General features: G+C 39.9%; 2 protein-coding genes across 4 annotated transcripts in view; one reads left to right on the top strand and one right to left on the bottom strand.

The window, feature by feature from the left end:
- EHF (ETS homologous factor) overlaps positions 1-20,859 on the top strand; it is a 90,907-nt gene that overhangs the window by 4,176 nt on the left and 65,872 nt on the right. The gene's annotated exons all lie outside the window — the stretch shown is intronic.
- The window catches only part of ELF5 (E74 like ETS transcription factor 5), a 35,216-nt gene continuing 22,033 nt past the window's right edge, over positions 7,677-20,859 (bottom strand). For 2 of the 3 annotated variants that reach the window (XM_042814877.1, XM_042814876.1), the window contains exons 3-7: positions 18,560-18,686; positions 12,598-12,831; positions 11,512-11,562; positions 11,079-11,225; positions 9,951-10,165 (exon numbers count right to left, since the gene is read on the bottom strand). In XM_042814877.1, coding sequence (XP_042670811.1) covers positions 9,966-10,165; positions 11,079-11,225; positions 11,512-11,562; positions 12,598-12,831; positions 18,560-18,683 — 756 coding nt within the window. In that variant the 5' untranslated portion in view covers positions 18,684-18,686 and the 3' untranslated portion in view covers positions 9,951-9,965. Of the gene's footprint in view, positions 9,405-9,950; positions 10,166-11,078; positions 11,226-11,511; positions 11,563-12,597; positions 12,832-18,559; positions 18,687-20,859 lie in introns of those variants that run through there. The other variant, XM_042814879.1, reaches the window with a different exon arrangement.

Here is a 20,859-nt window from a genome sequence, read left to right on the forward strand (position 1 = left end):
GTGGCTGTTAACATCAGTGCTTATTCTTACTTTATTCCTCTCAGTTGCTACCATTTTTAACCTGATTGACTTTTTCCCTTACTGAGAATTCTGTTGTTTTTTTTTAAATTTTTTTTTCAATATCTTTTTCATGCAATAAGCCTTTGTCTCACCATGAGATTATTGTTTCAGCGTTGACAGCAGTTAGTATGTTTGTCTACATGTGAATGGCTTATGAATAATGAATTATTTCTTTTCTGTTCTCTCCACTTAGATCTCAAGAACCTGTTTGACCTTTTGCAAATATTTTGTAAGGATTACCAAATAATGTGATGGAAGGTAGTGTTCACAAACTAAGTTGCAACACTCCCAAACAGGCTGAAAATATAAAATGCCTTAAGGCAGCTTTCTCTGGCTCAGTGCTAGGGGTGGATGGTGTGCAAGTTTTCAGCTTGAAGTCCATCTATCTGTCTTTCAGCTGCAGATTCAGATAGGGTAATGGCCATCCAGAATGGCCACTGAAAATGTGCTGACAAGAGGATAGCTGAGCTCTTGTGGAAGCTGGCATATCACTGTGTGTTTAGATGGCACTGACGTGTGAGACTGTATGGGAATCTCTGAGATGAGTCTCCTGGTGGTCAGAACCCAATCACTGATCTTCCACTTCCCCTAGCTTGCTTTATTCGGTCTATTGTAATTACTTCACCCTCCTAGATCATATCCAGACTTTTTTGTTGTTCCTCCTCACCAGCATTGAATAGCTCTCTGAAACATTTTGTTTCTTCACCCCGATGTTGTCTTTACATAATAGATCAAAGGACATGAAGCACAGCAATTGGCTGCCTGACCAAACACCTTTTGTTTGACTGCTTTAGTGAAAGTCAGCCCAGATGTGGCAATGACTAACCCCCTGTCTGGGCAGAGGTCTGTACGACCTGTTCCCTGCAGGCTCTGCTGAAGTAGCAGGTGCTGGGCTCTGGCAAGTAAGCTGGCCAAACCTGTGCTGCTTTCAATTACGCAACCATTAGTCTGACTAAAGCTGTAACCTTTGACTAAAGTCTAATATATTTTGTCTCTCTTGCATTTTTTCCCTGTGATTTTTCAGTTAAATGCAGTTAAATAAGGTGGTAAGCCCGGTTAAATAAGTTGGTTGCCTGAGATGCGGTAAAAATCCAAATTGGCACACCTTAGGAAATTAAGAAACCACACAGCAGCATACCTCTACCTAATTGCTCTCACACTGTATACAGCTTTTTGGACAATGTTCCAAACGTTGTGGAAGAAAGTCGGGAAAGAGAAAGAAATTTATAGCCGTTTTGCCTGCTTTACTTATTACTTGTTATTGTGCAGACAAAGGTACTTTGGGCACTGAGATCTTCTTGAGGCCTAAAACAAATTTGAGGCCTAAAACAAATTACAAGCTTTTTTTTTTTTTTTTCCCCCCCACTGGTTCTTCATCTGATGGGTGTGTATGTGTAAGTCTATAAAGAATGCAGGGTAAGGGATAGTTTCAGCACATATAGAAGTACAGCTGTACTCTTCACTCTGGCTAAGATCAGTCTGTACTCTCACAGATACAGCTTTTTGCTTCAAAGTAAGCGTTCAAGTACTGAAGTTTTCTATTACTTACCATTCAACATTACAACACAAGACACTGAATATGCTTATTTCATTAATTTCTAGCTGTTGAGCTGAGGTGCCATTTATAAAGAATGTTTGATACCAACATTGGCATTTCTTAAAACAATATTTTTCAGAGAAAATTTATAGGAAGAAGAAATTCTAAGTATAAATTTTCGATGTCATTTATAATAGAAATTGTCCTGGACTCCCCATTTCAAGATATGACTAAAAAAAAAAATAAATTAGACTGATTGGAATAAATGATTTACACTGCCCATTGACTATATTGTGCTTCCATCATTTTCCAGACATTTAGAAAAGGCAATCTTGTGCTAGTGCTAATTTTATCTCCACTCTGTTTTTTTCATGTGCCATAACTTCGTTACATAAGAGTCATTTTTCATGTTTTTCTGTTGAGTTGCATAACTGTAATTTGTATCTGTTTTATTGTTTGGCCCATGCAGTGATTATCTTGCGTGCAAAATCTCACCAAGCTATTAAATATTTTACTGAGGTAATAGAGGCAGCCTTTTTTCCAAACCTATGCTACCTATCATTTAAAAGTACTGATAAGATTGATAGAAGATAGCTGTGGAAGAGTTTGGCAGCTTCTCCTGTTTGTTCTGGCACTGATCCGTATTGCTAAGGCTTTCTTGCAGGGTTATCCAGCAGCCCTCCGTAACAACGTTACTCCACCTACTGCTTTGTGCAAATGGTCTTCAACGAATGGAAACATTTGAAGCTCATTCTTTTTTATTGCACCTCCACTTACTGTAAATTGCACTGGGAGTCCAATAATATCCAAGGTCAAAAGAAAAGGCAGTTCCTCAAAATCAGAAGTTATTTTAAATGAGTACTTCAAGTAATTTTAAAAGGCTATTTAAAGTCGTAGCTTGCAGATGAATGCTAATGTTACTTTGTGCCTCAATGATGTGATTCTATGAGTACACGTTGGTCGACAGTGGAGAAAACTGACAACAATGTGAGTTCTCTGCCCCACTCCTTTTCTTCCACAGTTTTCAAGAATCATTTCTTTTACTCCCATGGTTCTGAAATAGCACTTTGTGCTGTTAACCTCTAACCATGATTGCACATTTTTCAGAGCAGAAGATAGTTTAATTAATAACAAATCTCTTATGTTCTGACTGATCGTACCAGGTTAAAGGTCTTTATTTAAAAAGTCAGTGCTGAGTGTTTCTTAGTTGGAAGTAATTCAGGCAATCATTGCACAAACAATGCAAAGTCCATTCATTATCTAATCAGAGGCTTTCTTGTATCTTTCCACCAGGTGAAATTTCCATGTATTAACCTCTTCTCCGTCATTGTTATAAGCAAGCAGTCTTAACTGCTGATATTCAGATGACTTTTTTTTTTTTCTCTCAAAGTCACTTTTTCAGAAGTTGCACTTTCATTTCAGGGTCTGAGGATGAAATCACAATGGATGAACAGTCACTAATTCATGAAAATACACTGGCTCCCCTCAACAGAGACTCACAGTATCTAAATTAGCCCCTTTCTCTGCTTTGCTTTCTGACTGGCAGAACCGAAGTCCAAGTCCTCTGAGCTAGTTAAAGTTCACTTTGAGCTCTTTAAGCTGCCTTCACCTTGATGCTGAGACAACTCTATATTTCACTTAAAACCCTGAGTCTGCATCCTGCATTCCCTTATTCTCCATGTCAGTGCATGAGACAAATGTCTGGCACTCAACCTTGTTTGTAGCCAATTTAAAAAGTAACTAGGATATGTGCAGGACAAAGAGAAGCTCTGTGTCATCACGAGTTCAATGATGGTCATTCCTGAGAGCAAACAGAACTTGTATAAACAACTGTAACTTTACACTTTTACTTGCCTTCTTGTTCTACTTCTCTCACCTGATTTTATTTGCAGTCCAAACTCTCAGTTTATTTCCAGAGCTGTTCAAGAATCAAAGATTATTAAGTGTTAACAGTAGAGGGACTTTTTTGTTCAGGTGATTAAAATAAAAAGGTAAACAGCAACATACATTCTTCTGATAGTCCTAGGATTTTTGAACATGCAAAATGCCGAGAAACTCCTTAGCCTTAAAAGTACCATTTTCCATCAGTGATATCGTTACAGTAAGTGACGGCAAGATATAAATCATTATGAATGCAGACCTGGTTGCCCGGTTTTCATTTATTACAATTTACTGCACATAGCAAAATGGTAGAAGCGTGTGTGAAAGTGTTGCAAGTGATCAGGGTGCTGGAGCTCCGGCCGAGACCGCAGCAAACGCTGTTTTAGCTCAACTGTGGCCTCTGATGGAGAATTCCGGCATTGCAAATCAGTTGTCTCTTAAACAGCTGTTAAGAATTTGAAATGCAAAATTGCACTCCTAGGAACAAGTGATCGTTCTGGAATGCAAGAGTAAATTAAATATAAAATAGATGTCTGCAACCTTTTAACATAAGGAATGCTCAGTACCACGCAACTCAAAAAATGATTATTCTACTTCGTTTCAGTTTTGCGTAGAAAAGAATTAATTTCTGATGCTGTGCTGTCTATCAAACATTGCCTTACTCGTACATCTCGTCCAGGAGCTGCACTTTTTGCTGCAGAATGTGATAGTGAAACACTTGGTGCCTTCCTCACCACCCCCCTCCCAATGGATGTGGATGGAAATAGCTTTCTTGTAGGTCTGAAATGCACTGAATGTCCTAGAGATCACTAAAGGAATGTGTAGGTGCTGCATGTTTGAAGGTAAAACGTTGGCAGTGTTCTGTACTGCTGTTCTTCTGTGTTCCTGCTTTCCTATGGATGGGAGAATAATCGGCTGGGTGAAGCCAAAAAGCCCACCAGGGCAATGAGAGCAGCAGCTATGATTGCTAGTGAGCACACTGCTGAGAAAAAATAAAGTACATCATCTTCCTTCTCTTTTCCATGCGAATGTCATCTTGATTTGCTAAAATCAACACATGGCTCTCAAAGACGTAAAGCCAAGACTAAAATTTGTTCTTGGTCTGAAATTCTGGTCAGCTGGACCTGCATGAAGTTCATCACTACTTTCCTTTTTTGACTGACCATATAGAAGGCTTGGCACAGAACAACCAAGAATGTGTTTGGAGCTGATAAAGGAAATTTCTTCCTGTTCCCATGCTGCTTTGACTTAGCATTTCAGATGACAATTCTTCTAATATTTGCCTGGCAGCAGAACCTGTATGAAAGCTCTTTGGAATAAATAGTGCTGAAGAAGCCTCCTTAGGGTGAATGAAAATCCTCCCTTACAGGATTTTCACTGGATAAACAGCCAACTTTGTTCTGAGGCTTTCCACTTTAATGACTTTAATGTTTTGTTTAATTAATAAGAAGTAAGTATTTGGAAAATTGTCAGTATGAGAATGTCACTCTGAATTAAATCTTCAGAATGTCAGTCTGAATTAAATCTTGCTTAAAAATATTGATTCTGAGAAGTGACAGCACATACGGTAATATAATTAGCTTATGTCCTTGCTTACTAATAGTAGAGCAAAAGAAATAAATAATAATTATGAATAATAGTTTAATTAGACGTTTGATTTCCTTTCTTGTTTAATGAGAACTTGTGTATTGGAGAAAATGTGGTAAGAAATGTTCCACACAATCATTCCTACTTCTTCTGTAGCTCAGTTTGAAGATGATTTAACTGGATCTTACGATAAAAACTAAAGCATATTCTTCTTGCACTCTGTGCCTCCAGGACAAGGTTAAAACTTTCAAAGCACATTCTTCAAGATCAGACTGCTCAAACTTGCCATCTTCTGAATCTTTCTTGTAAAGTGAACCTTCAAAGAAACTGCTGCTTAGAAATACAGTATTTTCCCAAGCTTGAAGCAGTAATATGCAATGCATATAGTTCAATTTGTGACAGAAACTAGCTGACTTACAATCAGGCTTCTATTTTGTTAAGATTTGGCAGGATTTTAAGGAACAGAGTGTGAGAGCTAAGGCTCTTCCAAGCTGTACTGGTGACTGCCATGGTTCATAACAAAGTCCTTGGCCTCTGCATTTGTTCTGTGCTAGAAGTAGGTAGAGATGGGAATCATCATGCCTAAATAGAGGAACTGATTCTGTTTATTTATGTGATGTCTGGAGGCATAATCGGCCTGAAATCCTTGCTGCAATTAGTAAAACATATATCATTTACTGTTGAAATAGGCTAAGATGCTTTTCTGGCATGTGGAAGGGCTGACATCTGGGTTTGACTTTTGCTCCAAATCAGGTAGAATACAGGTTTAACCTAGATGTTGCTGGTGAATGACAAATTCTGTCATTTCATGCAGATAGTCAGGATTTCTCTTAAGAAGCTGTGATTCATCTTAAATGATGTTTTGCAAGGTGACCCCTTGTGACAAAGGTGGTGTGCAGAATTACATGCTTTCTGAAGATACAATGATCCTGTGTAATACTTGTGCCTGCCTTAGAGGAAGCTCCCTTTTCACAGCTTAGAATGATACTAGGTAGGCATTAGGATGTAAAAGGCGGTGCATTTTTTGGCTGAGAGCCTTAGTAATGATACTAAGTTTAATTCTTTCTGAATAAAATGGCTTTCGCAATCTCTTTGGAGATTTGAAAAAAGGACATTTGCATTGGCATTGTAAATGTCGATAGGTGAACAGTTTCCACGTGTAGCATTTAGGATCTTGATTCTGTTGCCCATTGATGCCTTCAGTGGCACAGGAAGGCAATGTATGAAAAATAATGTTGTAGGCTTTTCTGCTCTGCTTTAGTTTTTAGAAATAGATGTGTTATCTGCCTTGGGAGAAGCGTATTAAATTGCCTGTTGTTTCTATACTGCATTCATGAGCATGAAGGAACAGCTGGGCAACCTTTTTTCCTGGCTGAAGTTGCCTGCAGACTCTGTTGGATCATCACAGCGCCATTAGAGTTACAACACTAACAATTTACAGTAGTTGACCCTTTTAAAATCTTTCAGATTTTTATCAGATTGTTTCTAAGCTATGCTTAAACAGGCCACTCCCTTCCAAAGAGTCTGCACCGTGTGCTCGGACTTGAGTTAACAATATCTGAAATAGCGTTTTGTTCTTTGCTGTATCTGCGCTGCTTAGATTGGCTGCACAAGGGGGGAGGTTGAGTTGATGGATTAGATTTTGGGATTAGCATTATCCCATCTTCTGAATTTCCATTCTTATGGCAGAGCTAGAGTCAGTTATACGTTTTTGAGCTGACTGACCCTGCCTGACCTCTCCTCGTGGTGATCCTCACCAAGGCCCCAGTGACTGCCCAGTCCCAGCTGTCCTTGTCCACACAGCCAGCAGGGCTGGATCTCCCTGGGCCTGGTGCCAGAGAGATGCCTGGTGCTGCCCTGGTCCACATCTGGAAGTTGTGGGACAGGCCCAGGCTACAAGATCCGGCCTCCATGGAGTGGTTCTGGGAACTCTTGGAATGAGTTATGGCAACACGAGAGGAAGAAAGGCATACATCTTCGTTCATGTTGTTAACAAGCTGCAGTGGGCAGGAAAGTCTACAAATCTAAGAGGAAAATCTATTTTACAGTTCACATTTTAAGAACATCTTCATCCGTGGATGTGTTTAAAAACCATTTGGATGTGGTGCTAAGGGACATGATTTAGCAGAGGGTTGTTACAGTTAGGGTAGTATGGGTGGTCATGGTTGGACTCGATGATCTTTAAAGTCTTTTTCCAACCTCAGCAATTCTATGATTCATAATTGGATTGAGGCCTAAAGGCTTGTTGATCTCTTTTGGACGTGGCACAAGAGGGCCACCTGGCTGTGTTTTGCAGGTAGTGTGGTGGAATGTTGGCAATTCCTGCTAGTTTTAAAGAGTTTGAAAGCTTGATTTATTTATTTATTTATTTGTTTGTTTATTTATCTATCTATTTAGAAGCCTAAACAGAACATTTGTACTATATTTTACTACCTAACTTACACAGGTGTCAGATACATTTGAAAATCTGCATCCCTCAGTTCTACATCTTGTCATAGTATGAGAAGTGTTTCTATGTCAAGTTCAGTGCCTTGTTTTTGGTTGTGACCGACGATTTTTCCTTCAGCCAAGCTGTTTTCCCATATTATGAAACAGGCAGCTGCAATAAACGTTGAGCATTTTTTCACAGCATGCCCTTTATGCTGTGTTTATATCCCTAAGGAATTTATTTCCCAGAAAGATTATCTGTAGCTGTTATGCAGATAAAAACAAACACGTGGCTGAAAAATAGGAGAAAGAGGAGCCTTTCCAAACAAATATGCGTAATTTCTGGAAGAAACCTCATTGGTAGTCATCTCTAATGTGAATTTTGCAGGCTGTTGGTAGTGCTGGGGCCTGATCCAGGTTCTGAAGTCAGTAACCACCATCCTCCATTCCAGCTGCTGCCCATGTAATCCCATGTAGTGCAGCGCCTGGAATGGGGGTTGCTGCAGCTGTTCTTGACCTGATAATCCCAATTCTTACAACAGACATTGCCATGAGAGCTAATTCCTATTGTAAATAAGACCATGGTTTTCTGAGTTGCAAGAAAAAGGCTTTAGGGTTAAGGAAGTCCTCAGTGACCTGGGATTATGTAGAGTAATGTGTGCAGAGTTGTCCATTGGAAAGCAAGTTTAGAAGCCCATTGAACTTCCCTGAATGCCACTTGCGGTAAGCCTAAAGTAGTTGATACATTTACAGTTGTAGCTTAAATTTATTACGTTGAAGAAGCAAACCTTGTAAAACTACAGAATAGTCATGATGCTTCCAAAAGCCGCAACTGAATTCTCACATACCGCCTTTCATTCTAACAAATTTGCTTATTGTAGGGTTGATCTATGGAGCAGCTGAGGGCACACACCACACGTTAATTTTATTGGTATATGTACAACACTGCTATAAGCTGCTCTGAAGTGTTCAACTGATGTCTGCATAGATGTGGGCAAAAGCTCTTTAGAAACATCTCCACAAATATTCATTTACATTTCAAAACTAATCTACTTCAGCAAATTCTTGTACCCTATCCAGAACTGCTTCTTCCTAATGCAGAAGTAACTTGAATTCACCATCATGGAAAAACAAAAAAAATTAAAAAAAAAATCAAATACATCAAGTGTGTGTTGCTCTACATCTTTGCACAGATGGAATTAGTAGATAAAGGTAGTAATTACTTGATACATGTATTTCAGAATTGAGATTGATTTTTTTTTGTTAACTATGTTGACTGGATATATTAAATCCAGGCACATAGAGGAGAGTGGACTGCACGTTTTAGACAACACATGGATTTCTGGCATATCTGAGAAATGCAGTGATTTAGAATAGAATGGATCAGAAGTGTGGTTTTTCTCATCAAATGGAAAAGAAGCTTTTCTACTTTCTTTAGAAATACTGTAACATAACTGGGAAATGTCTCTAAATATTCCCCTTTAAATGGCAGCAGAACAGAGAGGAATTTCGTACTGGTCAGTGACATTATTGGCTGAGGCAGGGAGACAGGCAGGATTTAATTGTCACTTGAGCAGCAGATAAAGATATTCCTAAAGACTTCCTAGCAGACAGTGCTTGGCAGAAACGACTCCAAAATTCAAGTGCTTTTTTTGATGCTGTAGCCTGTTTCCTGTAGCAGACTCCAATGAATTCGTCCAGATGGGCTGAGGAGAGAAAGGGAGGGGAAAGCCTCTCTCTCAAGTGTCCACTGCAGCTGGACCATCCAGACTGTGGCGTGTTTTGTGCCAGGCATGTGTGGGAGCACTGAGCAGTTCATATCTTGTTCTCCTGCCATCCATGGGCATTCTTCCCAAACTTGTACACCAGCCTTCTGTCTACTCGTTCCAAAATGCCTGTTTTATAATAGTATCTGCAGGGAAAATAAACAAAAAAAAGTAGTAGAATTCAGATTACTGGAGTTCTTTACATAGACATCACAGCCAGAGAATAGAATGGGAGTCAGTGTACTCTTTCCAATCTTCCTTTCCATTAAATTGCTTTGTTGTGACTTAAAAGAGCTTTCAGCTTTCCCAGGTGCCTTGGATTATACCTTCCACTGTTTGAAAATTACAAGGAATACAAAGCTTTTTTGTTAGCTGTACTTTTAACTAAGATTACCACAATTCAGCAGAAACTGCCTATGTTTCTGCTGGAATAAAAAGGGTCATTTAGCAGATATAGTCCAAGTTTTCAGCTGAGTTAATGTGATAGCTTTGTTGCAATCAGTAGAGTCGATTGCACCACTCTACCGCTCTACATCTAGCACTATGATCCTATGTGACACAAAGGAGACTGAGTGCTCTCTCGTGGCCTATAGAATAAACAGGAAGTACCAATTCCTGTCTGCCCATTGTAAGTTTTCAGGATAGTAATGAGATATGGATGTTGAGACAGAAGTCAAGTGAGGTGAGGGGCCCTTCCACCAATTAACTCACCGGAGTGCTCTGCTCAGTTTTTCATACGTCATTCTGTCATTTTTCTTCCTTTGTCCCCACATCTTTGCCAGAGCTTCTGATTTGACAACTCGAAAAATGCCTTTTCCCCTGTCCTCCCATTCCAGAATGCCACTGTTTTCTTCAGGAGAAAGGAGGAGGTCTCTTACAAATTCCCACAAATGTGAACTCTGAAGGTCTTGAACAGGAAGAAGACAGCTCTTCAGTAGATGTTTTCTTACTTAGGCAGAATTATATTTACGTTTGTCACCAGCTAGTTATTCTTGTTGTCTGTTTGCACTTATTTCAGTTAGACTCTCCAAATGTTAGTGCCTTACCTCTCTACAAATGGAATTAAGGGGCAAATAAGAAGTGCTCCAGAAAATATCAGTTAAGGGCTTTTACAAATACTTATGGTGCTAGAATCTGGTTTCTACTCCAGGAATTTTACTGTAGAACAGCTTTATTTATTTCATTCACTTATCATTGACAACTTTAACATATGGTTTAAATTGGTGCTGTTAAAAAAATTTTAATGTTCATCTCAAGTGTTTCAAGGGAAAAATTGTAACGAAGACTGGGCTGGCTAAAACTGAGATAACGAGTGCCAGTTTCCCAGCACTGGTAGACTGTTTCTTTTCCTGTTGTTTCACCTAGCTCAGAGATGTGTTTGCACACCAGACGTCCCACAAATAATGGGACTCTAGCTAAAAAACAAACAAAACAGAAAAGAAAAAAGAAAATGCAGGTGTAGCTATTGCCTTAACGTAAGATTAGAATCGTAAGATCACCAAAGCTGGAAAAGACCTCCAAGATCATCCAGCCCAACCATCCACCAATATTTCCCACTGAATCATGTCCCTTTCCACAACATCTAAGCTTTTCTTGAACACCTTCTGGGACAATGACTGAACCACCTCCCTGGGCAGCCTGTGCCGCTGCCTGACCACTCTTTCAGTGAAGAAATTTTTCCTAATATCCAATTTTACTTATTTGTAATTTTACTTATTTGTGGTATCGTTAAAGTTTCTTTTGATAACCGCATGGAGCTGAAGAGTTAGAACAACGTAGGTTGTGTAATCTTGAATTTTGAGTTTCAGATATATACTTACTTGTTCTACCATGACTGTGACATTCTTGGCTGCTGATGCCACCTGTCTTTATGCATGCTTTATCATGCACTGGGACTGAACTGCAGAATAACGTGAGAAGTGAAGAAGGAACTCCTGAATCTGGTGGCAACTTGGTCAAAAGGTCACCTATGCAAACACCATGCAACATTAAGTCAAAGAGGGTATGTGAGCTGCAACTTTATCTCTTTAATAAAACCCCAGCACAAAACTAAGTGCAAGTGAATAATTAACACAACTGTGGGGTTTGCAGAATGGTGATTGGTGAAACCTCGTGAAAGCAATTAACAGTTAAGCCTACAGATTCATTTCATGGGGTAAACAGTAGTGGGATAAAAGTAACAAAATAGGGGAACTTCTCTGAAATGTGTTTTCCATTGGGTGCAACTTAGTGTGTGTGATCATGTTTACTTACAGTCCTTGCTGGATAACTTTGTTTCTTCTAAGTCAGTAAAAAAGGATGTGCCTGTGAAGGTAAAACACAACCCAGTGTTCAATGCTTTTCTTCAGAAGACTAACTACTGAAACCAGTGAAATAATTTTTCAATTTCTCCACTGCTAAATTGATTTATTGTTTCCACTTCTTGATCTGTCTTGATCCTCCACTTTCCTTAGCCTTTGCATCACATCTACTCACGTGTCTCTGTTTCTCTCTCCAAAGATCACTCGCAGCTTCTTTTCACTCCGTCCTCATTCAGTCTCCTGAAAACTACTCCTGCATCCTTCCCCTACCTAACAATCACCTTTTCTGCTGGAAACCAGATGTGCACAGGCCTGAAACTCTGTGTTAGCAGGTTTGTGTCACCTTAGTAAAGGATCCATTCCATTCCCAGCACATAAATGAATTCTTTGCCCATACCAAGCTGCATTCAGAGAACTTAATCCATGCTGAGCAGTCCAACACACAAAGTAAGTAAATGATAAACTTAGGCCTGCTTGTAAAGATGCAATTGGGTGCATTGCCTGCTATGTTGTGACAGTCTCGTTACAGGACTGTGTATATTGCCTTTCCTCACAGGCCTTGGGCAATGCAGGGGGTGGATGGGCATGGTCTGTTGTATTTAACTTACACTCAGCTGTTCAGTGTCAGCTCTCATAACCTCATCAAACAAAACCGGTCTACTTTCTGGGAAGCAGAGCAGTCTTCGCTCTGTTGCGTTACAGGAATAACTGTGTATTATGTCTCTCTGTATCTAGTTTGGATGTAACCCTGGGACTGCTGCAGGTCGAGCAGTGTCAGCAGAAAGGCCAAGGATGGAACAGCACTGGAGCCTGCATGAAGGTTTCTGTGGCCCAGGGAGGAACCTGGTGACATGTGGCTGACCCCATAGCTACATCAAGAGTGGAGGACACAGCTGCGGCTGTGTCCTTATGTAGGCTAATACCTAAGTGCCCTCCTGTTTTGCTGTTCTACAGCATGAATCCCACACTTTCTGTTAGCAAAAACTTCACTCAAAAAAGCACTGCTTTCTGTTTTGCATTTGGTTTCTGGAACACTCACCGTGCATCCTGATGTTCTGTAAGATGAAATACAAGTATTCACCACAAATGCCTGCAGCATCCAGGAACTCTTCCTGGGTCATGTTGCAGAGCTGTAAGCCACTGATATTAAAATGGGAAAAGGAAATGCAGTTGGCATCTAGCTTGTACTGGTCACAGCAAAACTGCAGCCATTCGCAGACGTTGTGCTTACTCCAGTGCTCCGGGTGGATGGATGTCCAGAAAGAATCAGAATCTGTAAAATATTTCACCAGAAAGAGGAACATTGTGATGCAAAGCTCTTCATTTTAATAACCACGTTCCAAGCAAAACTTATCCCTCTTCTTTCTTCTGTTATGGTTGCAGACTTCCTTCCTTATTCCGTAAAAGAACACCAGGCCCTACGTTGTGCATTTCACTTACTGCTGTTGCCATGCAAATATGCATGCTAATTGTCTTAGACCTTAGACTGAGAGAAACTGCTTACATGTACAAAGGACAATGTACCTCTCAAAAATACATAAATAAATTTCAAAAAGGTACAAGAAAATAAAAGAATTTGTATGAACTTAGCACTGTGTGGTAACAATGAGTGATGCATTCCTGGGCTGAAATAACCTGACATACTCTCTTTCAGTGATATCTGTGGCAGTTGGGTAAATGCCATTAATTTTCATCTAAAATGATATTACCGCTATAGATGGAAATACTTTTTGTTATGTTAGAAACTGAAAAATGCATTACTTTTAATACGTCTCATTAATTGGCTTTAATTATCTATCTGAATCATTTATTGTATTCCTAGAGTGGCTTAAAAGTAAATAACAACAGGAGGGCAACAAAATAGCATGTGAATGAGAGTAGTATAATGTAAGCAGAGATTATTTAGTTCATTTTCACATCTAACAGCATTGAATTCTTGACTTACATTTCCCACTGTCTTAGTTTGGTCATCCATTTTTTACCATTTTATTTTCAAATGAATCCTGAACATCTGATTTTAGGTACTGCTCATATGAAATGGCAATTCAAATTAGGCTATGATAGCACTGCAAGCAAAGTGAATTGTAGCTGTCATTTGTCTAGACAACCAGCTAGTTCAGAGTGCAAAATGATGCAAATAGGCTGGGGGAGTTTCACAGTAAAATGAATTCCAAGGGCTTGAAATTGTGACAGAATAACTGAAATGTGGATCCTGCTTTCGACGTGGGCTTCTGTTAAATAATTAATACTTCTAATTAGAAGTCCTAAAAGTTTACAGGGGAATTTGTGGTTGCTTTCATGAATCGTTCCCAGGCTATAAATATCTTCATCTCTATGCACATATGGAATTAATGTAATACTGAACCTCTGCTGTGACATCCCCGTAAAGCAAAGAGGTGGGCAGAAGATCTGGGTCTACCTTTTGGGGCCCATTGCTTAAGGATATTTGAATCTGACATTTTATTCAGCTCCTGATTTAAAAGGGAAATCTGGTGAGCCTGACATTGGGTTGGCTGCTCTAAGCCCTGCAGATGGCATACACCTGGCTGTGTCAGAGTCTGGAGGTTTCCTTGGGGGGAATGGGAGTGCTGGAAACACTGGGCTCACAGGGCTTCTGCCAGGAAAAAAAAATTGCTTTAATACTAGGTTTGAGCTCTACAGGAATCTCAACTTTAGAGGCTGCTCAAGAAAAGCAGAAGGCTGAATCGATCTCTTTTGGACCAGGCAGACTATTTTTATTTAATCCTGTGCCAACAGCCTCCAGCCCCCTTAGGAAAGGTGGAGCATCCCCAGGTACCCAGCTAGACAGACAGACTGCAGAGAGGCCTTTCTGTGGATCGGGCACACGTCCAGCCTCATGAGCTGCCCTGTGAGCTTTCTGTCCTTCCATGGCTACAGTGAATTATCTCACAGTGAATTGGCCATTGGTCTTGAAAATTTGACTTGACAGTGATAAATATCAGCTTTGCAGGCAGTACAAATGCCACAGCATGTTTTTTTCATGGACCAGCACTCATCCGGTCTAGTTTCCTTGTTTGCTTTGGCTTTGGAAAGGCTCAGATTTTTTTTGGAATATTCCAAGGCCCCATGTTAATGTACAGGATGAGTGTTCAAAATGTGCTGACACCGAGGGGTAGCATTTGCATGTGCTCTTGCCTTTTAGTTCTTATATCTAGGTTATACATACAGGGGAGCTTCCCCCTTCTTCCAGGCGATAGACGTGACTGAGGTACCGTGCCACTTTAAACAGCCTGCTGGAAGAAAAGATCAGCTGAAGACAAAGGCTCTACGAAAGGATTTCAGGTCTTCTTTCAGAGAAAAATAAAAGGTCAGGTAGAATTTCATAGCACTGTTCCAAAAGTGTAAGGCAAAAAGGCACGTGGCAGGAGCTGGGGGCAGGTAGCTCCCTGTGGCAGGGCAGCAGTGTGCCTAAAGCTACGAACAGGGCACCCAGGAGGAGGGTGGTAGGCAGCTGAGAGTGGAGAAGAGACAGACCCTCAATTCATATGTTGCCCTATCCACTGGTTTTAGATGATTCCTACCATCTATTCCATTGCACTAATTGTCTTGCTGGGCCTCTCCTGAAACCTGAATATTTTAAACCCTTTAATGTCACCCAGTACCCAGCCCTTGGGAAATGACATTTGTAAGCCTAATCCCACCGGGCTGCAACTGTTGTTTCAGTCAGTAAGCCTGGTTCATGTCCTCCAGCTAATGCTGTGCTGTGAAAATGAGTCTCCTGCCTTGCAGGCGATGTGTCTTTATTTGTAGTGGCAAGCAAAGCTGAGGAAGACATGAAGTCCCAGGTAGGTTCAGCAATGCAGGCCAAGAAAAGTCAGCTGTCCAGGTTTTCCTGGGATGCCCTTGTTTTTGCATGGCAACGGCAAACCAATGTTGCACGTGTGGTTACAGTTGGGGAAAATACTTTTATCAGCCATAACAAATCTGGGTGGATGCAATAGAGTCTGCTCTCTCTCTACATATAGCCCAGCTGTAATATAAGGCAGACAGCCCATGCCCACCTTTTGTCAGTTGGAAAAAATATATCTCATTTAATCATAATGTTTTGATTTTTAGAGGCAGAATTTTCATACATTTTCTTGTATTATTTCCCCAGTATTAACACTTCTGTATAATTTTCCAGCACACAGTGATGGAAAATGAGGACAAGAAATGAAAATAACACAGTATTTTAGTGTCACAGATTTTAGCTTCCTCCACTTTGTGTATATAAATAAAGATGCCTCTAAAATGTAAATCCTGGTATGTTCTGATTGCCAGAAAGTGAAAATGTGAGAACATTAAGATGACTAATGTGGAAACTGTAAAGGCAGATTAACCTTGTAGTTTTCATAGGAACATGACGATAGGCTGAGTCCCTGAAAGCCCCACTAAGTTGGGCTCCTTTCTGTGATCAGGTTTGCAGGAACAATTTCATATTTTCAGGGAAACCATCGGACTTGGACTGGTACATATATATTAATTTGAGCTTGTACATAAAACCACTAATGCCCTGTCTGGCACAGGAGCTGAGTCTAGTAATAGCTTAAAATCCGTGATCTGCATCTGTCTCTTTCTAGGCAGACTTGTCGTCTATTGTTCATCTGAATATATACATATGTTTTATACATATTTATGTATGTTAATATACATTTCCATCTGGAATAAATTTGAACTTGACCTCACACTTTTTTTCATCAAATCCAAAACAAGTTTTCAGAAAGTGTGGGGATCAGAGCCCTGAAGCCTGTTGTTGTGACCAGGAGGCAGCGCAGGATGAGTTGTGCTGACCCACATTCTCCTCTGCCTTCAGTGCAAAGTTCTCCTCAAATTGCTGCTCTAGCACTGCTCCTGCACCACTGCAGTAGCTTTTTGGTGGTTTTTTTTTTCCGGCGCTAGACATGTTAAATGTGCTCCTCAGCTACTGTGAAGGAAAGGAAGGAAATGGGAACGCAACTCACAGGTTTTACAAGCTTGGTTTAAATTTGATTCAGAAATGATTGTAACCATGAGGGGTTTATGGGAAGTTTAAAAGCATCAGAAATTGAGCAATAAAAACTTGTGAAGGAGGAAATGTAGCTTCCACCATGATCAGAAAATGATAATTATTTCCTCTGTTCAACTTTGCTTGGCAAGAGGGAGTCTGACCTGATTGCTGCACAAAATTCTGCTTCTAGAGCAGAGAGAGCTTTGCACTTAGCTACAAGCAGAGTCTGACTCAACTTCACTGCTGCATTGCTGTCCACCTGGGTGAGCTCAGAGCTGCCCAACTGTTGAGCTGCAGAGCTCACGCTGATAACAAGGAGCAGATGGCTGTAATGCTAGGAATTGTCAAGATGCCTCAGAAGGGCTGCTCTGCTTTCAGCAAATGCTGATCTGCTGATAGCAGAACTACTTCATAGAGTCATAGAAACACAAAAGTTGGAAAAGACCTCTAGGGTCATCCAGCCCAACTATCCATCTACCACCTATATTGCCCACTAAACCATGTCCCTCAGTACCACTTCTTCACATTTCTTGAACACGTCCAGGGATGGTGATTCCATCACCACTCTGGGCAGCCCTTGGGATCATTTCAATTTCAGTGATCTGATGGATTTTTATTTTTTAAACAACAACAACAACAAAACCAAGGTTGGATAGCAGGCAAATCTATAATATGAATCAAGGCAAAACTGTGACTGACCCCAAATTAACTTTAAATAGAATAACATTAGACTTCTTAAATTGCATTCTTAAATTTTAGAACAGAATACTTTCTGTGACTTCTGTAATGTCTAGTGAACTTTAGAATTTCATTTTAAGTTGGAATGAAAACTAATATTAAAACAGTATACAGATATATATATATTTAAGTAAAAATTTAATTCCTGCACAGCTTTAAAGAACAGCCTTCTAGTTGAAGCAAGATTTATATTCTACCTAATATACCATACAAACATGGAACAGACAAATTCAGCCATATGGAAACAAACACTAAGTCCTCAATGGCCATGGATTAGCACCAACAGAAGCTGTGTGGAAAGTTTTGTTCCTTATTACTCAAACTGTGCCTTAGCAAGAAAGTACTTTTCCATAAGGCCAACACTGTTCTCACTTAAGAGGACAAAAATAGCTTCCTAAGAGAAAAATACTGCATAAAATCATAAATCTTCCCCAGATCTCACCACAAGGTTGGCTCAGTATTGTGACTTGGTTGTGTTACCTCTCTTTACAGAACAGTTGAATGATTCAGAGAGAGAAGGACTGTTCGGGAACTGTATGACTGACTGTTTGGAAGGGAGATTTAGAATGAATTCCTTTGCAGAGTTGGGATGACCGTGTAAGGTGTGCAACCTGGTGAAGTGCAGGGTCTCCACATTCACAGTTAGAGAATTGCACACTTAACATTGACAAATTCTGCAGAGGAGAATTTGATGTGTTTCTAGACCCACACAGTTCTCCAATGGCTTTTGAAATCCCAGTTATTGGCAGCTATGTGTGTGATCTGGTCATTGACAGTCATCACAAATAACTGGCTCAGTATATGGCTGAAGTTCTGTACGGTAGAAGTGATCTCAGGGACAAATTCTACATTCTAGGCAGATGGGATAAACAAGGAGTCAAGAATCTGCCTTTCAATTGCTGCCTTTCTCTCCTTGTTGACTGCACTTTCCTTTGAGGGTTCCTTCCTGCATTACTTATATAACCTTGCTAAATGGGGGGAAAACAATGCTTAAACACAAAACACTGTTCTTTCTGTGCATCTTGATCTTTTCTAAGCTAACAATATGCTTGAGGAAGTTAATTGGACCAGAAAAGGTCCCGTGCACATATCAAGGGGGTTGAAACTAGATGTTTATTATGGTCCCTTTAAACCCAGTTCATTCTATGATTCTAAGAGAAAGGTTACAAGAGAGGACTCAGCCTGTTTGGCACTCAGTTTATCTTGAACTAAATTAAATTCAAATTAACCTTGAATTACTGAAAATTCTTTTCAATTTCAGTTTCTATCTACATACCTGTCTGATGATCACAGGTGGGATAGTCATCTTCAGTTGTCCCAAATATCTCTGTCCAAGACATCAGGGGATCACAAACCATCATGTTTGACAGAAACGTGCTGGGTGTTACTGAATCCAGCATCACCTTGAGACTGCAATACATTAGTTGAAGATGAAAATATTAAGAGTGCTACTTTTAAGTAGAGCGGCATTAATTCCTTGGTGTGATTGCATAGATCTGTGATGCACCAATGGCCACCACATAAACTTCAGTTGAAGCTAATGATCTTTTGAAAACTGTAGTAAGATGAAGTAAGACATTTAGGAGGAATGCAGGAATGAAAACACCATAGGTAGACTTGCAGTCTAAATGATTGGAAAGACACATTCCTAGGGATTTGAAAATGCAATCTATACATACAAAAATAAGAGTGACAAATAAACTATTAAACAAATCATAAAATAATTAGAAACACGTGGATGAGTTTGACTTTATGACTATATGAGACTGTGGTAAAAAAGTCCCCATGTATGAGAAAATATCATTCTGGCCATAAAGATGTTCACTGTGTCTATAACACACTGCCATAAATGTCAGCCAGGCTAAAGCATGAGGAGATTAACAAAGCCTGAGGAAAACTAAGAATTTATGTGGAAAATTAGGGAACAATTTCAGATGTTTTGTGCTTCAGGGAAGGGGATTCTTGCATATCTTGGTGATATTTCAATGAAATAATGGAGGTTGGTGAAAACATGATCTATGGTAGAAATGAAAGTTGGCACGGAGAAGAGAATTGTGGTCCATCCCACTCTTTTCTGCCTATGTCACATACACATAAGTACACACACATGCCATTTGCTGTTCTTTACGGCCAAGACTCACAATGCCCAAACCCCCACAGCTTCCTACAAGCGGTAGGAAAGGTCATGGTTTGGAAGGCTTGCAGGAAATAATGAAGTGGATTTTAAAATGTTCATGTTTTGAGCACCGAGGCTCAAGACAACTGCTCAACTACTCAAGACAATTTACTCCTTTTCTTCAGACCTAAGCTGCTTCTGCCTTTCAGAACTAGTGATGCTCCCTGTAGGACTCTTTTATTCCTCTGATAGAGTGGTCCCTAATGTCATATCTATTTACAAACCATTTAGAATGTCAAAACAGTGGCTTTTTTTCCTATCTGAGTTGCTGCGCAATATAATCCAAACAAAAATGAGCACAAAATGCTTACTCAGATTTTTCTGCAATTGCTTTTGTATTATTGGAATGAGATGATGTTGGCTTACTATACATAGAATTCTGAAATTCACAGTGTCGGGTAGAATGAGCAGTTGTTTCTGAACTCTGAAAGGTAAGAGTTCAAATCAGGCCCATTTTTGTCTTCACATCAGTTAGTCCACGGAACAATTCCTGTCTTTCCCAAAGAGGAAAGTAGGACTTAAGGCACTGTGCTTTTAAAATCCACTTCATTATTTCTTTCAAGTCTTCCAAACCTTTCTCAACTCTGTACAATGGTGCAAGCATGTTGGCACAACTGTCTCTGAAAAATGGTTTGAGACTTTTAAATTTGAGAAATTTGAGACTTCATGTTACTATCTGTGCAAATGGAAATTACTGTTTGCCACAACAGAAAAAAACACTTCTGAGGCTCTTGAAATCAGTGGGATTTTTTTTTTTTTTTTTTTTTTTTAATAAACTTCAGCAGAATTTCACCACTCATTAATCACCAAGGGGTGGCAGGACAGGCACACGCAGAAGAGCTGGATAGGAGCTCATGGAACAGGGAAGAAGGCAGGGAGAACTACGAATCACTGATAACTCACTTCAGTAATGACAGGACAGTGCTAGAAAAGTACCTCCATCTGTGCAGTAGGTGATTCCAGTTTAGCTGTGCTAAATTGGAAATACAGGAAAGAAAGAGGTATCCAGGACACGTGCAGTGACAATAACGTTCCCAACCATTCCCTTGGCAGGCAGCACACTCTATTTTCCCGTGACAGTCATCTCCAAATGGCACAGTGATCACCTGGCTGTGAATACACACATCCTGGTACCAACCCAACAAGCAGAAAGAAAACCCCCAGAGCCAACTCAATTTTGGAAAAGTGAATAAAATATCTCTGCAGGTAATTGGAGAAATGTGCCTTAAGAATGATTGCTAAGCTAACCTGGAAAAGCATCTCCCCCACTCTTGACACCGGTCTGCCCATAAATAAGATTTCACATAGAGACAAGAATATCTGGAATGAAATCCCCGTCCTTCTCAAAACAATTTTCCCCTAAAATTCATCAAAGATAGAATTTTACTGTATATTTCTTT

This window comes from Centrocercus urophasianus, unplaced genomic scaffold, assembly GCF_019232065.1.
Source record: "Centrocercus urophasianus isolate 14NV4802_14NV808 unplaced genomic scaffold, USGS_Curo_1.0 seq_14, whole genome shotgun sequence".
NCBI classification, from domain to species: Eukaryota; Metazoa; Chordata; class Aves; order Galliformes; family Phasianidae; genus Centrocercus; species Centrocercus urophasianus.